Source organism: Crocuta crocuta, unplaced genomic scaffold (genome assembly GCF_008692635.1).
Source record: "Crocuta crocuta isolate KB4526 unplaced genomic scaffold, BGI_CrCroc_1.0 scaffold143, whole genome shotgun sequence".
NCBI lineage: Eukaryota > Metazoa > Chordata > Mammalia > Carnivora > Hyaenidae > Crocuta > Crocuta crocuta.
In genome coordinates, this window is record NW_027529175.1 from 3,747,188 (window position 1) to 3,767,906 (window position 20,719).

The window sequence follows — 20,719 nt, forward strand, 5'->3', positions numbered from 1 at the left end:
TGATGTCATTAATGGCTGCCTGACCTGCCCAGGTGAGGAGCCGCTTGGCGAGATCACCTGCCTTTGAACCTGCTGCCAGAGGAATCCTAGTACTTAGATGCTCAGAATATCAGAGGAATCAACCAGTTAAGGTTTTCTGCCTGCTTTGTCTTTCGCTTGATCTTAACATTGTCTTGATTTGATTTGGTTCTAGGTTCTGAGCAGCAGGCAGAGCAAGTGAGAGGTCACGCTGCCCCTGGGGAGAATTAGGGAGTGGTCGAGGGGGCCCTGGCCTCCTGCTGCCTTCTTATTTAATTAAAGTTTTATTTGCATTAAAGTCATATCATATACACAGTTAGTCACAATGTGCTATGAGCCTTACCAGCAGTCTCGATTTCCATTTCCCATCTAATTCTGGTGCTTTTATTACCCAATGTCTCTAAGTAACAGCCTTTGATTGCTATGTTTTATTTTTCAATTTTGGTGTTACTTTTAAATTTCTGCAAAATAAAGATTTAGACTTAGTCTCTCCACCCATAGATACACCTCTTTTCTGTCCTTTTTAAAAAGTTTATTTATTTATTTTGAGAGAGAGAGAACATGAGTGGGGGAGGAGCAGAGAGAGAGAGGGAGAGAGAGAATCCCAAGCAGGCTCTGTACCATCAGCACAGGGGCCGGACTTGGGGCTTGAACTCACGAACTGTGAGATCACAACTTGAGCTGAAATCAAGAGTCAGACACTTAACTGACTGAGCCCCCCACACGCCCCTCTCCTGTCCTTTTAATATCATTTTAAGACAGTTTTCGGTTCAATGTTTGTTGCGCAGCTTACTGTTTTTCCTAAGAGTTAATTGTTTCGTTTTGTTTCCTTGCCTGGTTTCCTGTGTACCCATCGTGGTTCATCCCTGTGTCCTGCAGTTTTAAATGCCCCTCAGCTGGGGAGTGGGCCATGCTAAGCCATCTTCGGGCTCTCTTTTCCTCACTTTCCCTTGAGCCTCTGTCCCCTGCCCCCGTCTGGACAGCTGGGTATGCGAACTGCCATCATTCTGGAGTCTCCCTCCCCCTTTCTTCTGTCCCGGAGCCCCTAGTTACAGCGTCCCATGGCTTTCCTTTTCTTGGTTTACTGCCTCATTTAGGTGGAACACACCCTCCAGTAGAGTTCTGAGAAAGAATGCAGTAGACATAAATGTTTGGGAAAGTTGCATGTGGGAAAAAGTTCTTATTCTGTCTTCAGTCTTAACTGATAGTTTGCCTCACTGTAGAATTACATGCAGCACATCATTTTCCCTCAGAATTTGGAAAGCATGGCTCCAAAAATTTTTCTGTAGCTTCCTGGGTCGCCGGTGAGCACCCCATTCTTGTTTGGACACCCCATCCTTAGTGTATGTGGTCTTGTTTCTGGGCAGTGTGCCTTGGGTGTGGGTATTTTCTCATTTATTTTTTCTGGGCACTCAGGCAGCCTTTTAAAACTAAAAAAAACTTTGGGGGCACCTGGGTAGCTCAGTCGGTTAAGTGTCTGACTTTGGCTCAGGTCATGATCTCGCGGTTCATGGGTTTGAGCCTCATGTTGAGTTCTGTGCTGACAGCTCAGAGCCTGGAGCCTGCTTCCGATTCTGTGTCTCCCTCTCTCTCTCTGACCCTCCCCTACTCATGCTCTGTCTCTCTCTCTCTCTCAAAAATAAATAAACATTAAAAAGTTGTTTTAAATTTTATTATTTCTTGAAATTTTTGAGAGAGAGGGAGACATACAGTATGAAGCAGGCTCCAGGCTCTGAGCTGTCAGCACAGACCCCAAACCTCAAGATCATGACCTGTGCCAAAGTCAGGTGCTTATCCGACTGAGCCCCCCAGACACCCCTCAGGCAGCCTTTTTAATGGAACAAACTTTGTCTTTTAATTGCAGGACATTTTCTCGTATTAATATAATTTCAAAAATTTTCCTCTTATATCTCTGATGCCTCCTTCTACAACTCAGACAACTGATTTTTGTATCTTCTCTCACCTGGTGCTCAGGTCCCAATCTTTTTGTTTCAGTCTCTGGGAGATTTCCTCAAATTTATCTTCCCACTCCTTGACCAAATTTTTAAAAATCTACTAAGGTTTTCTTCCTTTTGTGAAGAACAGTCATCCCTGCTAGAATTTCATGGGTGCAGTATCTTCTATGATCTCACCGAGGGTGTTAATTACATAGTAAGTTATTTCTCCCTCGTCAGCCTCATTTCCCCCCGTTTCTTTCCCCGGGTTGCTTTGGTCTCTGTGTTCGGCGTGAAGGTTTTCCTCCGAGGTCTGGCGTCCTGTGTGTTTGGGCATCCGTGCAGGGATGACTGGACCCGGCCGTCTCTTTGGTGGAACCCCCTACGCCCTGTCTTTCTCCCCAGAGAACGGTTCCCTCTTTGCAAGCCTGGCTCCCTGAATGTGAGAGCTGAGTGGGGAAGGGGCCCGGGCTCTCCAAAATCCCCATGTTTATGCTTTTACTGTGTCTTCTTCTGGTTCAGCCCCTACCTTGCTGCCAATCTTCCCTGGGGCCTGATGGTCCCTAAATGAGATTCTTCCCAGCTCTTATTTTCCCTTGAGACTAAACTCCCTTTTACTGCGGAGACTGGGAGGGAAGGGCGTGGTTGGCTGAGTGAGTGCGTTGAAGGAGGGTCCCAGACTCACCTGCTCCTCCAGGTTCTAGGTCAGACCACACACTTGGGTCTGCATCCTTGAGCCACCTGGGGCTTTGGCCACAGCTGGGTCTGCTTCCTGGGGCCCCCTCCCCTCCCCAGCCCCTCCCCACTCCTTCCCAAGACTTTGGTTTCAGTGTTCTCTGCTCGGCCAAGCCAGTGCACTCGTCCATCCCTCCAACTCGTAAGCCTTTGGAGGGTCGTGCTTTTTTGATTCCTTTACTGTGGATTTCATGGGATGTCAGCACAGGGAGAGAAACGCGGGCCTTCAGAATGCCCATCCTGTGATGGCCCCATTTGGTCCTGTGATGCCCCCCCGGGGACCTCCCACCCCAGCGCCAGTCACATGCCCGCCTGGACGGTCTCAGAGGGCTGAAAGGGCTCTCAGAGGCCAAGACCCGCATGCCGCCGCCTCATGGAAGAGATGGGGTAGCCGGCCTCAGCCCGGGCCTGGTGAGGTAGAGGCAGAGCTGAGGCCGAACCGAAGCCTCCTGGCCTCCAGTCCAGCGCCCTCCCGTGGCCTCACGGTGCCCGCGCCCTGCCCTGGGCCTAGGTGCCCCCGGGACTCCTGAGGTCTGTTGAGTGAAAACCACGACTTGTGGAAGCTGCCACTCGGCAGGCTGGTCTGCGTCTGAACGATCATTGGTCCTGTTCACGCTGCTTAGCTTGGCCTTCCAGAACATCCTTAGAGGACTGGTTGGGAGGCCTTAGGGGAGTCATTGACCCCTCTGACCCTCATCGTCGGCCCTACGTGGATGACAACACCTTGTGGGTCCAGTGAATGTGTGTGTCCCGTGCCAGGCGGGTCCCCGCAGGGTGGCCCAGGCTGGTGGGGGATGCGAGAGCACTGGCTGGACAGGGCTGGGAGCCCTGGGTCTGCCCTGGTTGGGAGAAGGAGGGTGTTCCTGGCAGGCATCTCGGAGGAAGTGGCACTTGGGCTGCCGTGTAGGGTGAGTGGAATTGGAGTGGCCTCAGCAGGAAGGTTCCTGGTGGATGGAACTGCAGTAGCAAATGTCAGGAGGCCTTCAGCAGCCAGGGGGCGCGTGGGCAGGGCCCGTCGGGGCTGGGGGTGTGTGTGAGGTGAGGTCAGAGCACTGACAGCGCCTGGCCTGGAGGGGGCGCCATAGCCTCAAGTGCCAGATTTACAGCTTGGTCCCCAAATGAGGCTGGGCGTTTCCTGAACACCCTTGTGCAAGCGAACTCGTCCAGGCTGTGACTTCGGGGAGGTTCCTGTGAGATCCTTCTGGCCACATCCGGCCTCATTCTGGGGAGGAAAAACAAGAAACTTTTTGGTTGTCCTTTCCAGCCTGAAGTCATCTCTGCTCTGCAGTAGCAGTGGAAACAAGCATTTAAAGATGATTAGGACGGAATGTTCCTGTTTTTAAAACATTTCCCAGGAAAAACAAATGTTTGAAAGTTAAACATTTTGGCTATTAGGATGGAACAGAAGAAAAATGGCTTTTGCCTTTTAAATATGGGCACCAGTGCGGAGTTGTGAATCCAGAAACCTCACACGCTGGGCCAGGACAGCGGGGCGGGGCGGGGCGGGGCGGGGNGCCAACCTGCCCGCGTGACCCCAGGCGGGTGACCTGATCTCCCTAGCCCCCTTTTCTCATCCTGATCTTCCCGGCGAACATTTCTGGACTGCGTCGGAGAACTCAGTGTTTGCTCGCCTAACAGCCCTGGAAGGCGGTGGTCCTGGCCGTTATCTGGGTCGTTGTAACGTGCCTGTAAGTTTCTGTGTCCTGATGCTTTGGCAGCTGGGGGCCTTGCTGAGCCCAGAGGGATGACCCTCCCAGAGGTAACCGATTCTAGAGATAGTAAAGGACCCACCTTTGAGTGTGCCTTTCTTTTTCTGTTAAAAGAAAGTTTTTTTTAATGTGTATTCATTTTTGACAGAGAGTACGAGACAGAGCATGAGTGGTGGAGGGGCAGAGAGAGAGGGAGACACAGAATCCGAAGCAGCTCCACGCTCTGAGCTGTCAGCACAGAGCCCGATGTGGGGCTTGAACCCACGAACCGAGAGATCATGACCTGAGCCAAGGTTGGATGCTTAGCTGACCGAGCCCTCTGGGTGCTCCTGAACGTGCCTTTCATATACAAACCAACCAACCCAGAGCCCCTGCTCACCCCCCACTGCCTTTATTATAGGCTGTCACCCCTCAGCTCCTACCCCCTGGCCCAGCCGCCCCAGGGCCAGGCACCCTACAAGGAGGGGCAGCCCCTGTCTCCCAGGGCCTTGTTCAAACTAGCCAACCCTAAACTTGCTCACCCTGTTTCCCTCTCTTTTCCTTTGAAAACCACAACAAAGCCTCCTGTCCAGGTTTTTTCTTTACTTCCTCTGCCTCCTGACCGGCCTTGGCTTCCCCATGTGGCCGGGTGTGGCCCTGAATGCCGCCTGTGTCTAAGGATCTGTGAGTATAAACTTCCCTCTTCACGACAGCCATTTCCACGTGTGCGTGTCTTACTATACCTGATCGAAACAAATCCCGAGGTGAGTAGAACACACGTTTATGTGTCTTCCTTGTCTTCCTAGTGTGATTGTTGTGAGAATCCTACACATTCTTCTTCTAGATGAGGACACTGAAGCTTCAAGAAGTAAGAGTTTTCACCGCAGGCCAGACAGCCAGTAGGTGGAAAAGGGATTCAGGCTTTTTTGGCTTCATGGTGTACACCCCTAACCACTGCGCTCTGCTGCCTCTCACCTGGGGAGGTAGGGGAGCCTAGAAGCATTGAATGTAAACTGCCTGTTACACCGCCTAGCACTGGGAAGCTCTCACAGCAGGGCAGCAAGAAACACATCTTGCAGGCATGGCCCATGTGTGCGTTTTGGCCACCGGCCCAGGCACACGTCTTCAGACCTCTCCAGCCCTGTTCTGGCGACGCGTAGAATCCCCCGTCTCCTCGAATGGCCAGCCCACACCCGCCTCCGTGTGTGCCTGGCTATGTGATTCCATCACGAGCGTTAATGCACCCGAGCTGTGTCGTCCAGACCCACTGGGGCCTCAGAGCTGAGCTGGGGAGCCTGCTTCTTTCCAGTGTTATTCTCGACCACGCTCCATACCGAGGAGCCTGCTAATGCGAGTCTCCCAGACATTGGCAACTGTTTAAACACAGAACTGTCAAAGATGCAGTAAAAATGCAATCAGAGATCGTTAGGCTGTCTCTTTATTCCATCCCCCTCTGCTGTGTGCTGTGAGACAGGAATGGGGGGGAAAAGCCATAAGTGGGCTTTTTCCTGATTGTCGCCGCATTTAGAGAACACTAAACTCTGCCGGGCTCAATGCACCACTCCAGGGAAGGCATAGATTACAGAGAGGCGTGCGCATATCTTGTTGAATTTAACAGATTACGCAGTTTGGAGGCAGCATTTTCTGTTCCACAGGATGGGTAAGTGTTAGCGATAAAGAATCGTAACCTTTCGGAAGGAGCTTTAAATCTTGGAAGCACAAGAAGAGGTTTTGATTGGCGTCTCTCTGCGAGCCCCAAACACCACGCTCACTTGCTCCATGTGGCTTCCGTATGCGGGTGCGTTTCTATTTGTGTATATACGGCCATTGGAAGGTTAAAACAACACGGTCAGCCGCTGGTACTTGGCTGATTCATACCTAATGGTCCTTTTACCACCAACAAATCCATGGCTAGTGAATGCCAGGATCTCAAAGAATCTGGCATTTGGGGAAGATGGTCTGAACCCCGTCGTGCTGAATGTAAAGGCATGGGGGACTTGGGGCTTCTCAGAGATGGGGTTGGGAGACCGCTGATCTGGCCCCCGATCAACCCTGCCCCTCACATCCACATCCAGCCCCTCTCAGAGTCCATGGCATACCAGGCATGTCGCTCTAGAGGCTGGTTTGACATCCGATCAGCACCCTCGAGGTTCAAACCCCGGCTGTCCACTGTCTCACTGTGTGACCTCAGGCGATTCCCTTCCCCTCTCTGAGCTTCAGTTGCCTCCTCTGTCCACTAAGTGGTGTGGACCGGGAACGTCTGTGTGTCACTTCCGGGACTGACCTCAGGACTGAGGCTTGTTCCCCAGAGTGTCCCCGACCGTGTGTCTCACCAGGGTCGAGAAGAGGGCTCCCACTGGGTCAGAGCTTGTGGACAGCTGGCCCGGGTCGGGGGTGCTATTACGGCAGCCCCAGGGGAGAAAGCGAGTGTGTGGCCTGATGGGCTTTTGGGATAGGCCGACTGGATTCTTTGCTTCTGTTGGGCTGATGAGGGGAGGGGGGTAAGAAAAAGCACTCGGACCCGTCTGTCTCCTCTCTTCGCCAGGCCAGCATGGCCGCCCAGACACCTGCCTGGAGGACCCCCCCCACCTCTTCTGGGGCTCAGGCTCCCCTGGGACCTTGTCAGGTGCTGGGGAGGCTCCCTTGTGTGCCAGCCCGCATCTCAGCTGCCCAGAAGGACGGCACCGAGAAGAGACAAAGGGAAGAGCATTAATTTCCCCAGTGTGCCGAAGAGTTTGTATTCATCTCATCCTGTTATCCGCACAGTCCGTGCAAATTAATCCATCCCCAAACACTCCCCTCCGTCACTGCCCAGATGAGGGAGGGGGAGCTGACGCCAAGCAAGAAAGCCTGTCATGACTGGTCATTGCGCATTTTATCCAGTCAGGTCGTAAGAGCTGCAGGATGATGCGAGCACCTGAAAACTAATGCAGCCTTAGGCTGTAACCACAGAGGTAGCAATTCTAGAACAGAGGAGGGGACTTCGCCACACTACTCCAGGATGGTCAGGCTGTCCCAGAGCCTTAGTTCTGGCTCCCCAATGCCCACTGGCGAGAGTGCAGGTCCAAGTGGAGAAGGTTCAAAGATGGACACTCAGGGTCGTCGGGGAGGGACGGGGGTCTGGAACATACCTTGCCGGGCTAGTTGGCGGAAAAGCCTGGAGGAAAGGAAAGGGCATCCAGGGAGTCAGAGGTCGTTTGGTGTAAAGAAGACAGAACAGAATTATCTCAGGATGGATGGATGGAGTGGCTGATAAATGTATTCATCCCTCTCTCCCCATCCATCCATTCACCCATAGTTCATCCGTCTCTGTCTATCCGTCCGTCCATCCATTCTCCACCACCCCCCTGCTCACTGGGAGGCAGCGCACAGGATAGTTTGGGGCACCACGTCAGGATGAGNGTGCAGGTCCAAGTGGAGAAGGTTCAAAGATGGACACTCAGGGTCGTCGGGGAGGGACGGGGGTCTGGAACATACCTTGCCGGGCTAGTTGGCGGAAAAGCCTGGAGGAAAGGAAAGGGCATCCAGGGAGTCAGAGGTCAGTTGGTGTAAAGAAGACAGAACAGAATTATCTCAGGATGGAATGGAGTGGCTGATAAATGTATTCATCCCTCTCTCCCCATCCATCCATTCACCCATAGTTCATCCGTCTCTGTCTATCCGTCCGTCCATCCATTCTCCACCACCCCCCTGCTCACTGGGAGGCAGCGCACAGGATAGTTTGGGGCACCACGTCAGGATGAGTTTTAATGAGGCCGAGCCACAAGGTCTGTCACGTGTTCAGTGTCCTCTGTGGTTACCAGTCACTTTATTACTGATTTGTGTAAACGTAGCAACCTCTCGGAGCCTTGCTTTTCCCAGATGCAAAATGGGGATACTTAGGCATCTGTGAGCGCCCTACACTGCTGGTGAGTTGCCAAGTTCAGGTGGCCATCCAGACAGGTGTCTGTGGCTGGACCTCCAGCTCAGAGGGTCACGGTGCTGGGCCACTTACGTGTTTACCGACGCACATGCGCCCTCCCCGCCCCCCGCCGCCACTTCCAAGCCAGGTGGCACCCACTTTGCAGGGAAGGGAGAGCCCAGACAGGATTTGAGGGTATCGTCAGCCTCTTGCGGCTCCTTTCCCCTCCTGGCTTTGGGCACAGGAGGCTTGTCCCTCCGCCTCCCATCCACTCTTCCCTGGGAGGGAAGAAGCCTCAGTTCCGCCCTCGGCTGCGGTGGGAGGACCAGGGGACGGCTGACTGCTTCGTGCTCCCTCCCCAATCCCCGATAGTCGGGAGCTGCAGAAATAAATGAAACCGCACAGTTGGGGTAATTTGTTAATTTGCTTAAGGAACACGCCCAGTCAGAGACATGACATAAATACGTGAGTGTGGCTCCAGCTCCCCCAGCCGGGGTGGCGCCGAGGGGAGCGGGTGGGCCGGACGGGTGATGGGCGTGGAAGCCTCGAGAATCCGAGCTTGAAGGTGGCGGACAGAGTCCGCGCCTTGTCCTCCGAGTGCAGTGTGGGGAGGGGCTCAGTGAAGGCCCCCAACTGACTCTGTGGCCTGAAGGCATCAAGAGTCGCTGACCCAGAGGTGTGGGGTCAGCTGGACCGACGCCCAGGGTCACCTCCCCTGCTCACCTGCCGTGGGACCTGGGCAGATTCCTGACCTCAGAGCCTCATTTTCCCGTAGCTGCAGAGTGTATCTCAGAAGGTTCCGTGGGGATCAGAGGGACCAGCTGTTACCCGGGGTGGCTGGCCCGACGGTGGGGTCCGGGAGATGGTGGTCTTCCCTGCAGTGTCCTCCACGACCCTTCCCCAGCTGCTCGGCATGAGGGGAGTGAGGCAAACACGTCTACCCCTGTGCTCCCGGGGCTCTCCGGCTTCGGGGAGCAGACACGCAGCGCCCCCGGGCCGGCGCAGCAGGGTGGGCAGTGATAAAAGTAGGTGGGGAGGCAGAGGGCCTGGAGAGCCCACCCCCCCGCCTGACTGGCGGCGCTGAGGGCCAAGGGCCAAGCCTGTTCCCTGCAAGTCTCCAGGGAGGCAGCAAGGGCCAGAAGCCAGACGCTGCCGGGAGTGGGCAGGAGCCCTGGCCTGAGTGACGTGGGCTGAGTGTAGGGACAGGTGGGGACTGGGGGAAACTGACTTCCACTTCCGTCCTAAGGGAGGCACAGACCCGCAGCATTGACCCGGCAGGATCATGAAATTTGCAAATCGATTGATTGATTGTTAGAAAACAAAGAACGGCATTTTATTGGGAATTTATATATATATATTTTTTATGTTGGCAACAAAGTCACATAAAAAGTTTATGCCAAACGACACGTGTCCGGGGGCGGGTCTGGCCTGCAGACTCTGGCCCGGGGGAGCCGCCGCTGCCTGCAAGTCGCAACTGGACATGACGCATTGTGCGTCTGCTTGGCGCCTCCGGAGATCCCAGAATGGTCTTGCGAGGCAGCGTTGTTCTTCCGCCGTACAGGTGAGGAAACTGAGGCACGCGGCTGGCTAGTGGCAGCGCTGGGTCTGTCGTTGCCTCAGGGCCTCCCAGAGTTGGGAAACACCCAAGAGGGGAAAACACTCTTTTCTCAAACTTGGGAGGGACTCTGGGGTGGCTGGTGAGGCCGTGTGCGCAAATTAGGGCTCTCTGCCAGTTTTTCAGACAAAACTTCCGTCTTCCCCTCTTCCTGCCCCCGTGGCTGGGCTGGGAACCAGGTGGCCATCCACCAGCCACGGAGCTCAAGGCTGGACGGGATAGTGTGTCCCAGTATCCGGGTTGGGGGGCGGATTGTGGAGAAGGAAGTGTCTAACTGGGTTCTGGACTGTTCTGTTTCCTTGCAATGAGAATATAGTAATTGTAGTTACAGTCCCTGAAACATTGTTGTGTTGCTGTCTATTGTGATGGTGATTTATTGTTTGCCGGGAGACCCGCCCTGCTCCCTAGAAGGCCTAGGGGGAGTCGAGTCTGACCACATGTCATCACACGTGATTCAACATTGAGGGCGTCAGTTCTCAAGGCAAATAGTCCTTAGAATTTGGGGCATTTTTGGAATTGGGTTCATGACAAAACACACAGCAGAGGATGCAGGGTTTCATGTCACAGTCAAGGGTGGGAAGGCCCCGGGGAGCCAGTCATGGGGAGCGAGGCTCCGTGAAGCCTGGGGAGAGCACAGAAATCCTTAGCCCCCAGGAAGGGGCATTCCCCAGGCACACCTGCCTTGATCAGAGGGGAAACTGAGGCTCAGCGAGGTTAAGTGACTTGCTCAGGTGACAGAGCCAGGATTTGAACCGAGGTCAGCTGGTCCCAAAATTGAGCACTCTACCCTGTATCTNGGGGGGGGGGGGTCGATGAGGATCCATGGGAGGCTGCTCTTTCACATCACCTTGGGCGTCAGGACAGAAGGCCAGTGTCGGGGCGTGGCCGTGGCCTTCAGTGTGTCAGGACAGGGCTCTATGACCTGGGCTTGTTGGGGGCGCTCTCCTGGGCCTCCCCAGGCAGGTGGAAAGTGTTGGGGGTCACATGGGGCTGGCTCCGAATTCCCGCTCGGCCACCTCCAGGTCCTGTGGCCTCCAGCACGCCACCGCACCCAGCCGTGCCCCCAGCCTCAGTTTCTCCCTCGGCACCGTGGACATGCTGAGCACCCGGCTCAGGGCTCAGTGCCCGGCGCATATGCGTGCGCTCCGGCAGCCCTCTGGGATCATGTGAGCTAGTCATTCGCGCTGAAGAACTGGACACAGAAGTGACTCTCTGCTGGCACAGGTGATGGTGGAGCTTAGTGGCCCTGCTCTGGCTCCTTCAGAAACCAGAATTCAGGCATTTATAAGTTCCGTCTATGGCCACGACTGCTTCTCTGTGGAATGGCCATGGCGCGTCACCGTGAGCCTGCTGGACGCTCCTATCTGAGGCCTGGGACCGGGCTGCGGTGTTCACCAACCCCTTGGCGCTCGCCTGACCCACGGGGCCCGCCCCTGCCGGGAGGGGCTGGGAGAAGGGCTTGAGCCTCCGGGTTGGTTCACCTGCAACTTTTCATCCAAATCCAGATCACCCACAGGTGCCATCATGGCTCTTTCTCCAGGTGCGGGGAGCCCGGCAGTGGAGGCTGGTGGGAGACGGAGTCCGAGCCTGGGGTCAGGCAGGCTCTGGGGAGCAGTGGGGGCCCGGGGTGGGCGGCAGTTTACTGAGTCCAAGGGGCTATGCTAGTGGGGGTGGCTGGGCTGGAGGCCTCCGGGAGGCAGCCCCCACCCCTGCTCCGGGCATCTGCAAGGTGGGGCCCCGGGGCAGGAGGCATGATGTGGAAGAGCTGCCCAGGCTTCTGCACAGAGCGAGGCTGGAAGGACCCCATGACTGGTTCAGTGCATGCTGTGCAGAGACAGCTTTGCTTTCATTGCACTTGGGCTTGAACTTCAAATTCCGTGGTGGGCCCTGGGATCTTCCCCAAGCGTAGGGTCCCCAGGGGCTCCGCCGAGAACTCAGCATTCCTGCTGGAGCATGGAGGCTACTGAACTAGGCCCCCACGTGGCGAGGGACGGCGAGGCGAGGGGAGCAGGGCTGCGGGGTCCGGGTCAGGGTCTCCTTTCAGGGGAAAAGTCCCCCAGACAGAGTAAACGGAGGCGGGCAAGTCCGGAGGCTGGAGGCCAGGCACGCTGCAGCTCAGAGGCCTGGAGGCAGTTGTGCAGGCCCCTCCCGTCGGCCTGGGCTCTGGGGGCCTGTCCCCGAGCCCCGCCTGGGTGAGCTGGCCGCAGGGAGGATGCTGGGGCTGGTCCGAGGGCACCCACTGGGGAGCGTGCAGCAGGAGCTGCCGTGCCGGGGACCCCAGCGGCTGTCGCCTGTCCCTCCCCGCCGCCCCCACCCCCCAGGCCGTGTCGTGGCTTTCAGAAGGCCAACGGCCGTGCGCTGTCTGTGTGTCTGCGTCCACCCCTGCAGGGAGCTTGCCCTACGAGTACAAGATCGTGATTGCCGGCAACCACGAGCTGACCTTCGACCAGGAGTTCATGGCCGACCTCATCAAGCAGGACTTTTACTACTTCCCGTCCGTGTCCAAGCTGAAGCCAGAGAACTACGAGAACGTGCAGTCGCTGCTGACCAACTGCATCTACCTGCAGGACTCCGAGGTCACCGTGAGGGGCTTCCGGGTCTACGGCTCGCCGTGGTGAGTGCGCCTGTCCTTCCCGACCTCGCAGATGCAGGGGGGTGAGGGGGGGGCGGGGGGCTGGAGGAGCCGAGGCTGAACACGCAGAGGGAGGTGGGGCCTGGACAAACACCGGGGAGCTCCAGACGGCTGCTGGGAACTGAATCTCGGCTCTCCCCTCACCCGCTGTGTGACCCCGGGCAGGTCACTGCTGCTCTCTGAGCCTCGGTTTCCCCATATCTAACTGGCAAGTAGTTATATCCCCTGTGCTGTACTGTCTCACACACAGTTGGGTACTGTCATCATCCCCACTCTCCAGGTGAGAGCATGAGGCACAGAGAGGGTGAGGATCTTGCCAATGTCACACAGCTTAGGGAGGGGGCAGAGGTGGGATTAAACCCAGGCTTTCTGGTTTCAGAACTCATGCTTTCAGCCATTATTCTATATGCTAGGAATCTCCCTATTGTCACGTCCCCTGACGCAAACACGAGGCACAGGTGAGGGTGATGATTGATCAGCCAGGCTGAGGAAAGGCAGCTGGAATTTTCGTGGAAGGCCCAAGACCTGGGTTTACTGTGCTGTTTTAATCACAAGTGCACATCAAACCCTTCCTCTCTGCCGGGCGTACAGAGCAATCAGGCCTCGTCCCCGTCTTGGGGTCAAGGTGAGAACGAGTTGTGACTGTTCCGTGTACGGTCAGTGTGTCCGTCAGAGCCCCGGTGATGATGATGGTGATGACTGTGATGGCCGTTACAGTGGCGGCAGCGGATCGTTCCTGAGCAAACTCAGGAAGCTGGTCCCTGGGCTGAGGTCTCCATAACCACTGTTCCCAATTCTTACTCGGCTCTGAGAACTGATTCTTGGCCCCATTGTACAGGTGAACAGATCAAGTGTTCTTAGAGGCCCAGCTGGCAATAGCCACAGGGGGCCCAGTGCTGACAGGGTGAGGGGGGACCGTACACAGTGGGGAGAGACACATGTCCTTGAAAGTGAGGCATGATCCCGGAAGTCTCCTCGGAGGAGGTGAGGTGAGGTTATGAGGGAGGGGAAGGGCCTCCACACTCACGGAGGGGTAAACGGGGCCCGAAGCTGCACCATCAGAGCCAAACACGCAGGGAGGCCGAGGGGACCGTACGGGTGCAGGGCCTCCAGGGAGAGCTGGGCAGCGTCTGGGAAATCGCTGGGCCGCCTGGCGGACGCCACACGGTGACACTGGGTGGCCAGAGGCTGCAGGTGGGTTCAGGACCTCGTCTCATCTTGCCAAGGCCTCCTCATGGGGCAGAGGGAGCACGCGGGCTGTCCCACTCTCCCTGAGCCCCGGGAGGTGCCTGCTGTCATCTCTGTGGTCCTCACCGTGTCCGGGGTCTCCGTGACCTCCCCGCAGCCTCTGAGGACTGCTGGGCACTGGGGACACGAGGGGCCAGTGCCGAGGACAGGAGCCGAGAGGAGGCGGCTGAGTCTGCCCTGCAGGCCGCTGGAGGCCGGCCTTGGAGGAGGAGGTCTGGCTGGGGCGGCAGAAGGGCCGGAGCGTGAGGCCCACGATGGCTTCAGGCACCAGGCCGGCCAGCCGGGGCCGCATGTCCTTGCCCAATGTCCTCAACAGCCCCTTGCGCCTACACCCCCCACACACATACACAGCCCTTTGTAAAAGCGCTGTGTTCTGTAGGGATTCATCGTGGGCTTTGGGACCAAACTGCCTGGGCTCAAATCCTGGCCTCGCCTCTGACGGGCTGTGTGACCCTGGGCAAGTCACTTCACCTCTCTGTGCCTCAGTTTCCTCCCCCGCAGAATGGGAGTGACGGCGCACCTCCTGCAGAGGGCGGTGGTTCTGAAGGTGTGGGGGGAGGGCGTTCGGGCCAGCCTGGTGGCAGCGCCGCCAAGTTCTCCATGAACTGAGACCCCGGTGCCACCAGTTGTCCCGGAGGCCAGCCTTCCAGCACTGCCTTGGCCAGAACCCAGTATGTGGGATGGAGGACATGCGGGGGATGGGAGTGGCAGGTGTCACTCAGCATCCACCCACTTCCGCCCAGAGCAGCTGTGTGTACCCGGTGGCTGGTGGGTGAGTGGAGGGCCGGGGCCTTGGGCCAGCCCTGCGGTCCCCTCTGCCAGCTGGAGGCTCGATGTTGGTGCCCCCGAGGCCCGAGAGACGCCAGCTGTTGGTGCAACTGCTCTGTGCTCGGGCCGTCAGTGGCTCCTGTGTTTGCTTCTGTGGCTTCCAGCGTGGACAGTTCTAGACCGTTTAGTTCTGGTTCTCCGGGGGCCTGAGCGCTTTCTCCTTGCCCCCCCTTACCTGTCGTCCTGGCTGGGGGCACACCTGCTGCCCACTGCCACGAGGAGCCCAGGACTGTCTGCGGGAGAGGGAGGGGGCGCAGGACAGAGAAGGGACCCGAGGAGGCCTAGGTGAAATCCAGGAGGGCTCCCTGTGGGAGGGGGGGATTTGAACTGGGGTTTCCGCAGGTGGAGAAGGCAGGAGAGGAGCCGTATTTGTGAACCCCGCTCCGTGCTAGGCTCCAACAGACCCCTCGGGTTGCTGTTTCACAGCCCTCAGTGCTGAGGCCTAAATGGTACCTCATCTGTGCTCCATGTGCAGGCTGGGCGCTGGCATTCCAGCAGCTTCCCTGGTTTCCCTGAGGCCCCACCCGGGGCTGGGAGCAGATGGCAGGAGTCGCTGCAACAGCAGTGGCCCGTCAGTTCGTTGGTACAGGAAGAGCTGTTCAGATCGGGGCACCTTGACCATTTAGCTGTGGGACTTTGGGCAAGTGCTTTGGCCGCTCTGGTCCTTCTGTGTAGCGGGGAAACGACACAGTGAGGTCTGTGTGGGCCCAGAGTGAGGCCCTGCAGGTTGACTGGAATTACTGTTACCGGGGAGCCCCTGGGGTGGAGGCCGGGATGAGGATAGCTGTTCTCCAGCTGATACCCCAACGGCCCCCAAGGCAGGGCCAGAACTCTAATGATCCCATTTCACAGAAGGGCAAGTAGAGGACCTGGCTTGCCCAGCTCCACCTAATGACTGGTTGTCTAGACTCCTAGTCTGGGCTCTTCCTGTTCCAGGTTAGAGGCCACCCAGTGTCCTCGTATGAACACCTACTACGCGCCCGGCCCAGAACCGCGGGTTCTGTATGTGTTCCTTGGTTCTCCCCAAAGCCTTCTTATTGGCCCCGTGGGGATAATGCGGCCAGGGGACCCAGCTGATGCCCTCCCGGGGACCCGCTCCCTGCCTACTTCATTTGTCAAGGCTTTATCGAGGGCCGCGCACTGATCTAGGTCCTGGGGACGTGCTGGGAGCCAGACAGGTGCAGCGCCTGCCGTCCCGGGGTTGATGTCCTCGTGGGAGGCACGTGAGGGCCCAGAAGGGCCAGGGGGGCAGGGGCTGAGGAGCACGGGTGGCCCCTGGGGGAGGGGAGCTGGGGAAGGGGGTGACAGGCGGAGGGAAGAGCTCAGGCAAAGGCTTGAGGGGCCGTGGGCGTTCTGGGCGCCGAGTGCGGCTGGGGGTGCGTTGCGGTGGGAGAGCAGAGGCCCTCCGCCCGGGGCGCTCGGCTCTCAGTGGGTCACAGCTCCCTCTGCCTGTCACCCTGTGTTATCATTCCACGGGGACCCGGCACATCACAGCTGAGGCCCGGAAGGGAGGCGGCGCTCAGAGGAGCAGGACTGGCTGTCAGCCACGTGCTCATCCTCTGGGCCCGGACACAGCAGATGCATCTCTGGGTTCTGCCTCTCGCTCCACGTCTGACCCGGGGAGTCTCGCCTCTCGGAGCCTCAGGGGCACCCGGGGAAGTGGCATGAACCCGCCCCTGGGAGGGTACTCACGGCCGTGGCTGTTCTGCCTGGCGCGGGGGTCGTACGCCACCCCCCACTGTCTGTTGAGGCTCAGCCCCCAGCTCCAGCCGCCTGGGCACACGGTAAAGCTTGTGGCAATTATTACTAAATTCAGATGTTTGGGTTTTCCTTTCTTTTCCCTGCTCTTTACATGTTGACTGACAAGGAGATGTTCTCTCCAGCTTTAGATGCACAGTTATACCAGCGGGGGGATCAGGGACAGAATAAAGCACTAGCCACGAGTGACCTCACAGCACAGGCCTCAGGAGCACATGGGCAAGGCTGACCCAGGTTGAGAGGCAGACCTATTTAGTGTGACCCTAGCGGACACCTCAGGGGTGCAGAAGGCAGAGAAAAAGGCAGGAAGACAATCCCTCAGGCAGGAGCGCAGAAGAGAGGGGGTGTGACCTTCCTGAGGGGTGAGCTGCCCATCACAAGGGGCATGCAAGCACAGATCCACTGTGTTTGGGGCTGGGAGGCCTGCGCTGCTGATCCCCAGGCAGAGGGGGGCGCTGGCGCGCTCTACACTTGGTCCTGCACTTGGAGGGAGGGCAGCATGCCCGGGCTGGCCTTGACACTGAGGACTCTCCAGGACCAGCTGGGAAGGGGACACGGAAAGCAAACTCGCGGTTGCCGTGATCGGCTTTTCTCCTAAGTGCTGCCGCCAGGAGATGCTGTGCTTGGGAGAGGAGGGTTCCGGCTTCCCATTGGGCCGCACACCCTGAAGGCCACAAGCCCCCTGCAGGGCTCTGGAGACCCGGAAATGGATCAGGCCTGGCTCTGCCGTGCGGGAGCTCAGGATGAGGTTGGGGGAGGGGAGGGTAGCAATCACTGCTGGCCCAGGCCAGTCCCGGCCGCACGCTTGCCTGTAGGTTCCCATCAGCCCTTGCTCTGCCCCGCCCCCCTCCCCNAGAATCATTGAGGAGCATGTCCCATGCCACCTCTGGGACACACTTACACTGAGAAACTCCCTGTGGTTTATCTGAAGTTGAGCCTGAACAGGACGCGCCGTACTTCACCTGGCCACCCTGATCCTGAGACAGTGTGGCTCTGCCTGGCTTCTCACTGCTACGCTAGGCATTGCATCGTGTCCGCTTTTACGCTCAGTATTGTGTCGTGCTGTGCTTTATTTATTTAGTTAGTTTTAAGTTTGTTTATTCTGAAAGAGAGAGAGAGAGCGTGAGCACGAGTCGGGGAGGGGCAGAGGGAGAGGGAGAGAGAGAATCCCAGGCAGGCTCTGCACTGACGTGGGACTTGAACTCACGAACCATGAGATTATGACCTGAGCTGAAATTAAGAGTTAGACACTTAATTGACTGAGCCACCCAGGTGCCCCTATTTATTTATTTTTTTAAACTTATTTATTTTGAGAGAGAGAGAGAACACAAGGATGAGCAGGGGAGGGGCAGAGAGAGAGAGGGAGAGAGAGAATCCCAAGCAGGCTCTTCACCGTCCGCGCAGAGCTCGACGCGGGGCTTGAACTTGGGAACTGTGAGATCGTGACCTGAGCCGCAGTCGGCCGCTGAATGGACTGAGCCTGCCACGCGCCCTGCGTTGTATCCATTCTTCTGTGCTGGCGTCTCAGGGTGGCTTCCCTTTGCATTTCCCTGCTGGCCAGTGAGGCTGAGAATCTTTTGTCAGCCGCTTGGATCTCTTCTTTTGAGAAGTGCTCATGTCTTTAGCCCATTTAAAAAAAATAATCGGCTTGTCTGTCTTTTCCTTATGGGTTCATAGAGATTTTTTATGTATTCCGAACAGGAGCCTATTGTCAGCTGTACCGTTACAAGTGGCTTTTCCTCCTCTGTGATTTTCTCTCTCTTTGCGGTGCCTTCAGAAAGCCCCAAGTTCTGAATTTTGGTGTAGTCAAGTGTATTTGCGTTTTGCTTTCTGTGTTCTATTTAAGAAATCTCCGCCTCCCTGGAATCATGAGGATATTTCCATACTGTCTCCCGGAAGCTTCGCCGGGCAGCCCTTTATGCTTGGGTGTCGGGTCCACTGGCAGTGAGTGTGTGTCGCTGGTGTGCCGCAGGGGGCCCGTCTTGCGTGTGTCCACATGGACACCCACGTGGCCCAGCCCCGAGCGGAGACGGGCCTGTCCCTCCTGGCGGCTCGGTGCGGCCACTTTCGCCTTATGCGCGGGGTCTGCGTGTGGGCCTCTGCTGCTCCCTCCCTCCACTTAGGACCTCGCTGTCGTGATTACTCTCGCAATGGCTTTCTTTCCTGCCTCCTTCCTGCTAGAATGTTTGGGGCTTCCTGAGAACAGGGACCTGAATCTCTGTGTTGTGGTCCTGAGTGCAGCCAGTGCCTGGCTCATCAGAAGAAGTGTTTGTTGAATGGATGGATGGATGGATGGATGGATGAACAGGTGACGGACGCCAGGCCGTGGGGACTCCGTTAAAATTCAGCCTCCTTGCCTGCAGCGTCCTTCCTCTTCCCCCTCTCCTCCTCTTCCTCCTCCTTGGGGCTGGTCTCCCTAAATCAGGGCCTGACCGTACCATCTCTCAACTTCCGCGCAGGCTGGAGGCCAGACGCCTGTCCCCAGCGCAGCAGCCCGTTACCTCCCCACCCCGGCAGTTTGTGCCGCTGTCCCCGGGGCACCGCGACACTCCAGGGCCCCTCGGGAGCAGACTCGGCAGTGAGCCTTCCCCAGACCAGCTTAGAGGAAGGGGTGGGAACCAACCACCAAAGAGAGGAAGAACTCAGCTGTTACAGAATCTTAAGTGTTGGGGAAAAAAAATTCCGTATACATACCGTATTCATTTATGGGTTTTGGATACATTTTTTTGTTCTCATTTAACTGAAAACGGCCTTGATTTGAAAAAAGAAAAAAAAAAAAAGAGCGCGGGAGGGAGTGAAATTGGCATGCAGTTCGTCCATCTGGTGTAATTACTTCTGGTATTTTGAAAGAAGGAATGTAAACCTGCTGAGACATTAAACTTTGAGAAGTGGCTGCCGGCCGTCTCTGGGCGTCTGGGCGCGGATCCTGGTTCTCAGCTTGGAGGCCTGGCGCTGCCTCCTCCAGGCAGGGGTGTCGGGGGGCCCTGCCCTTCTCACAGGGAGCCAGGGGCCTGGGGGACTGGCTGTCTTTACACGCCAGGCCACACTCGAACACTCGTGCCGGCGGGCAGGTCCCGGCCGGGGGATCTTGGGTGAGAATCTAGGCTTTCTGTGAGATGACAGCAGGTGCAAGCCCCCTGTGGCAATGTTTTCAGGGTTCTGGGAGGTCATGTGTGTAAATTGCTTGGCACAGAGTAGATGTTTCAGGACACAGTGGGCCCACCCTCACCCCCTAACCCTCTATAGCTCGCTGCCTGGATTGGCCAGAGATCAAGGTTTTCTGTACAGCCCGGGGCTGCCCACGGAGCTGCCCGTGGAACAGGGTGTGGGCAGGGGCTGAGCCCTCCGTCTCCTTCCCTCCCTGGGTGCACAGGACAGGCCACCCAGGGGTGTGGGGGCAGGAACTGAGCAGCCTGGGCGTTTTAAGGAGCAAGGGTCTGCTTGTCGACGGAGAATCATGATAGTACCTGTTCTCACCGCTGTCCCCCAGGCCCTGCACTTCAGCTGCTTCTAACCTTCTTAGGGGTCAGTGGGGTCTAGACCTTTGTCCCCCGCTGGAAAGCTGAGGAGGCTGAGACCCAAGAGGTGAAGGGACTTGCTTAGGGTCCCCCAGTGCCTGAGAGCCGGGCTCCACTCGGATGGGAGGATGGAGGCCCCCCTCCCTGAAACTGGGTACAGAGAGGTGCAAAAAGCTTTCTTTCTTAACTTCATTAAATACGTCTTTTGGAGAAAAAAAGAATAGAGGCTCCTATAGTGAAATCCTGGCTGCTTCTCTGCACCTCAGAGGCTCTCACCAGGATGTGGTCAGGCCCTGGGACCCTGGCCGGGCCTGAGACCTGCAGCCACCCATTGCCTGCCATGCCTGGCTGCAGTCAGAGGCTGCTGGGGCCACGGGGAAGCCCCCCCCTGCCCCGTGGCCATGGCCCCCCTGATTTCGGGGACACCCCCCTTCCCAGGAATCCTGCAGAGCTCTCTCTCCACTGCGCTCTGGGGAGGGCGCAGGGAAGGCGCCACTGCGGCTCAGCTCCAAGCCGCTCACCCAGAATCCTTTGCTCTTTCCATTAAGAAAACCTTTTTAATCTTTCAAAAAACCATTTATTTTTTTTAGTCTCCCTCCAATAATTGTCCAAGCCATTCAGGGTGTTGGACAATTGGATTGCACGCTGGTGTTCTATGAAGTTCTGTCCGAGGCGGTCCTGGGCAGCCAGGTTTTGGGGTGTAGCCTGGTTTGGGGGTGCCCATAAGACAGGCTTGTGCCTGCCTCGATCTGTGGGTGCACACGGTTTACTTCTGCTTCCTGCCTGAGGGCTTCCTGGACCGCGTGGGCTCGCCTCCTGGAGGACAAGCCCTTAGCCGGAGGTC

General features: G+C 57.1%; 1 protein-coding gene across 1 annotated transcript in view; it reads left to right on the forward strand.

The window, feature by feature from the left end:
* MPPED1 (metallophosphoesterase domain containing 1) overlaps window positions 1-20,719 on the forward strand; it is a 63,697-nt gene that overhangs the window by 26,900 nt on the left and 16,078 nt on the right. Inside the window, exon 3 of the mRNA XM_077757866.1 lies at window positions 12,280-12,505. Coding sequence (XP_077613992.1) covers window positions 12,280-12,505 — 226 coding nt within the window. The remainder of the gene's footprint in view (window positions 1-12,279; window positions 12,506-20,719) is intronic.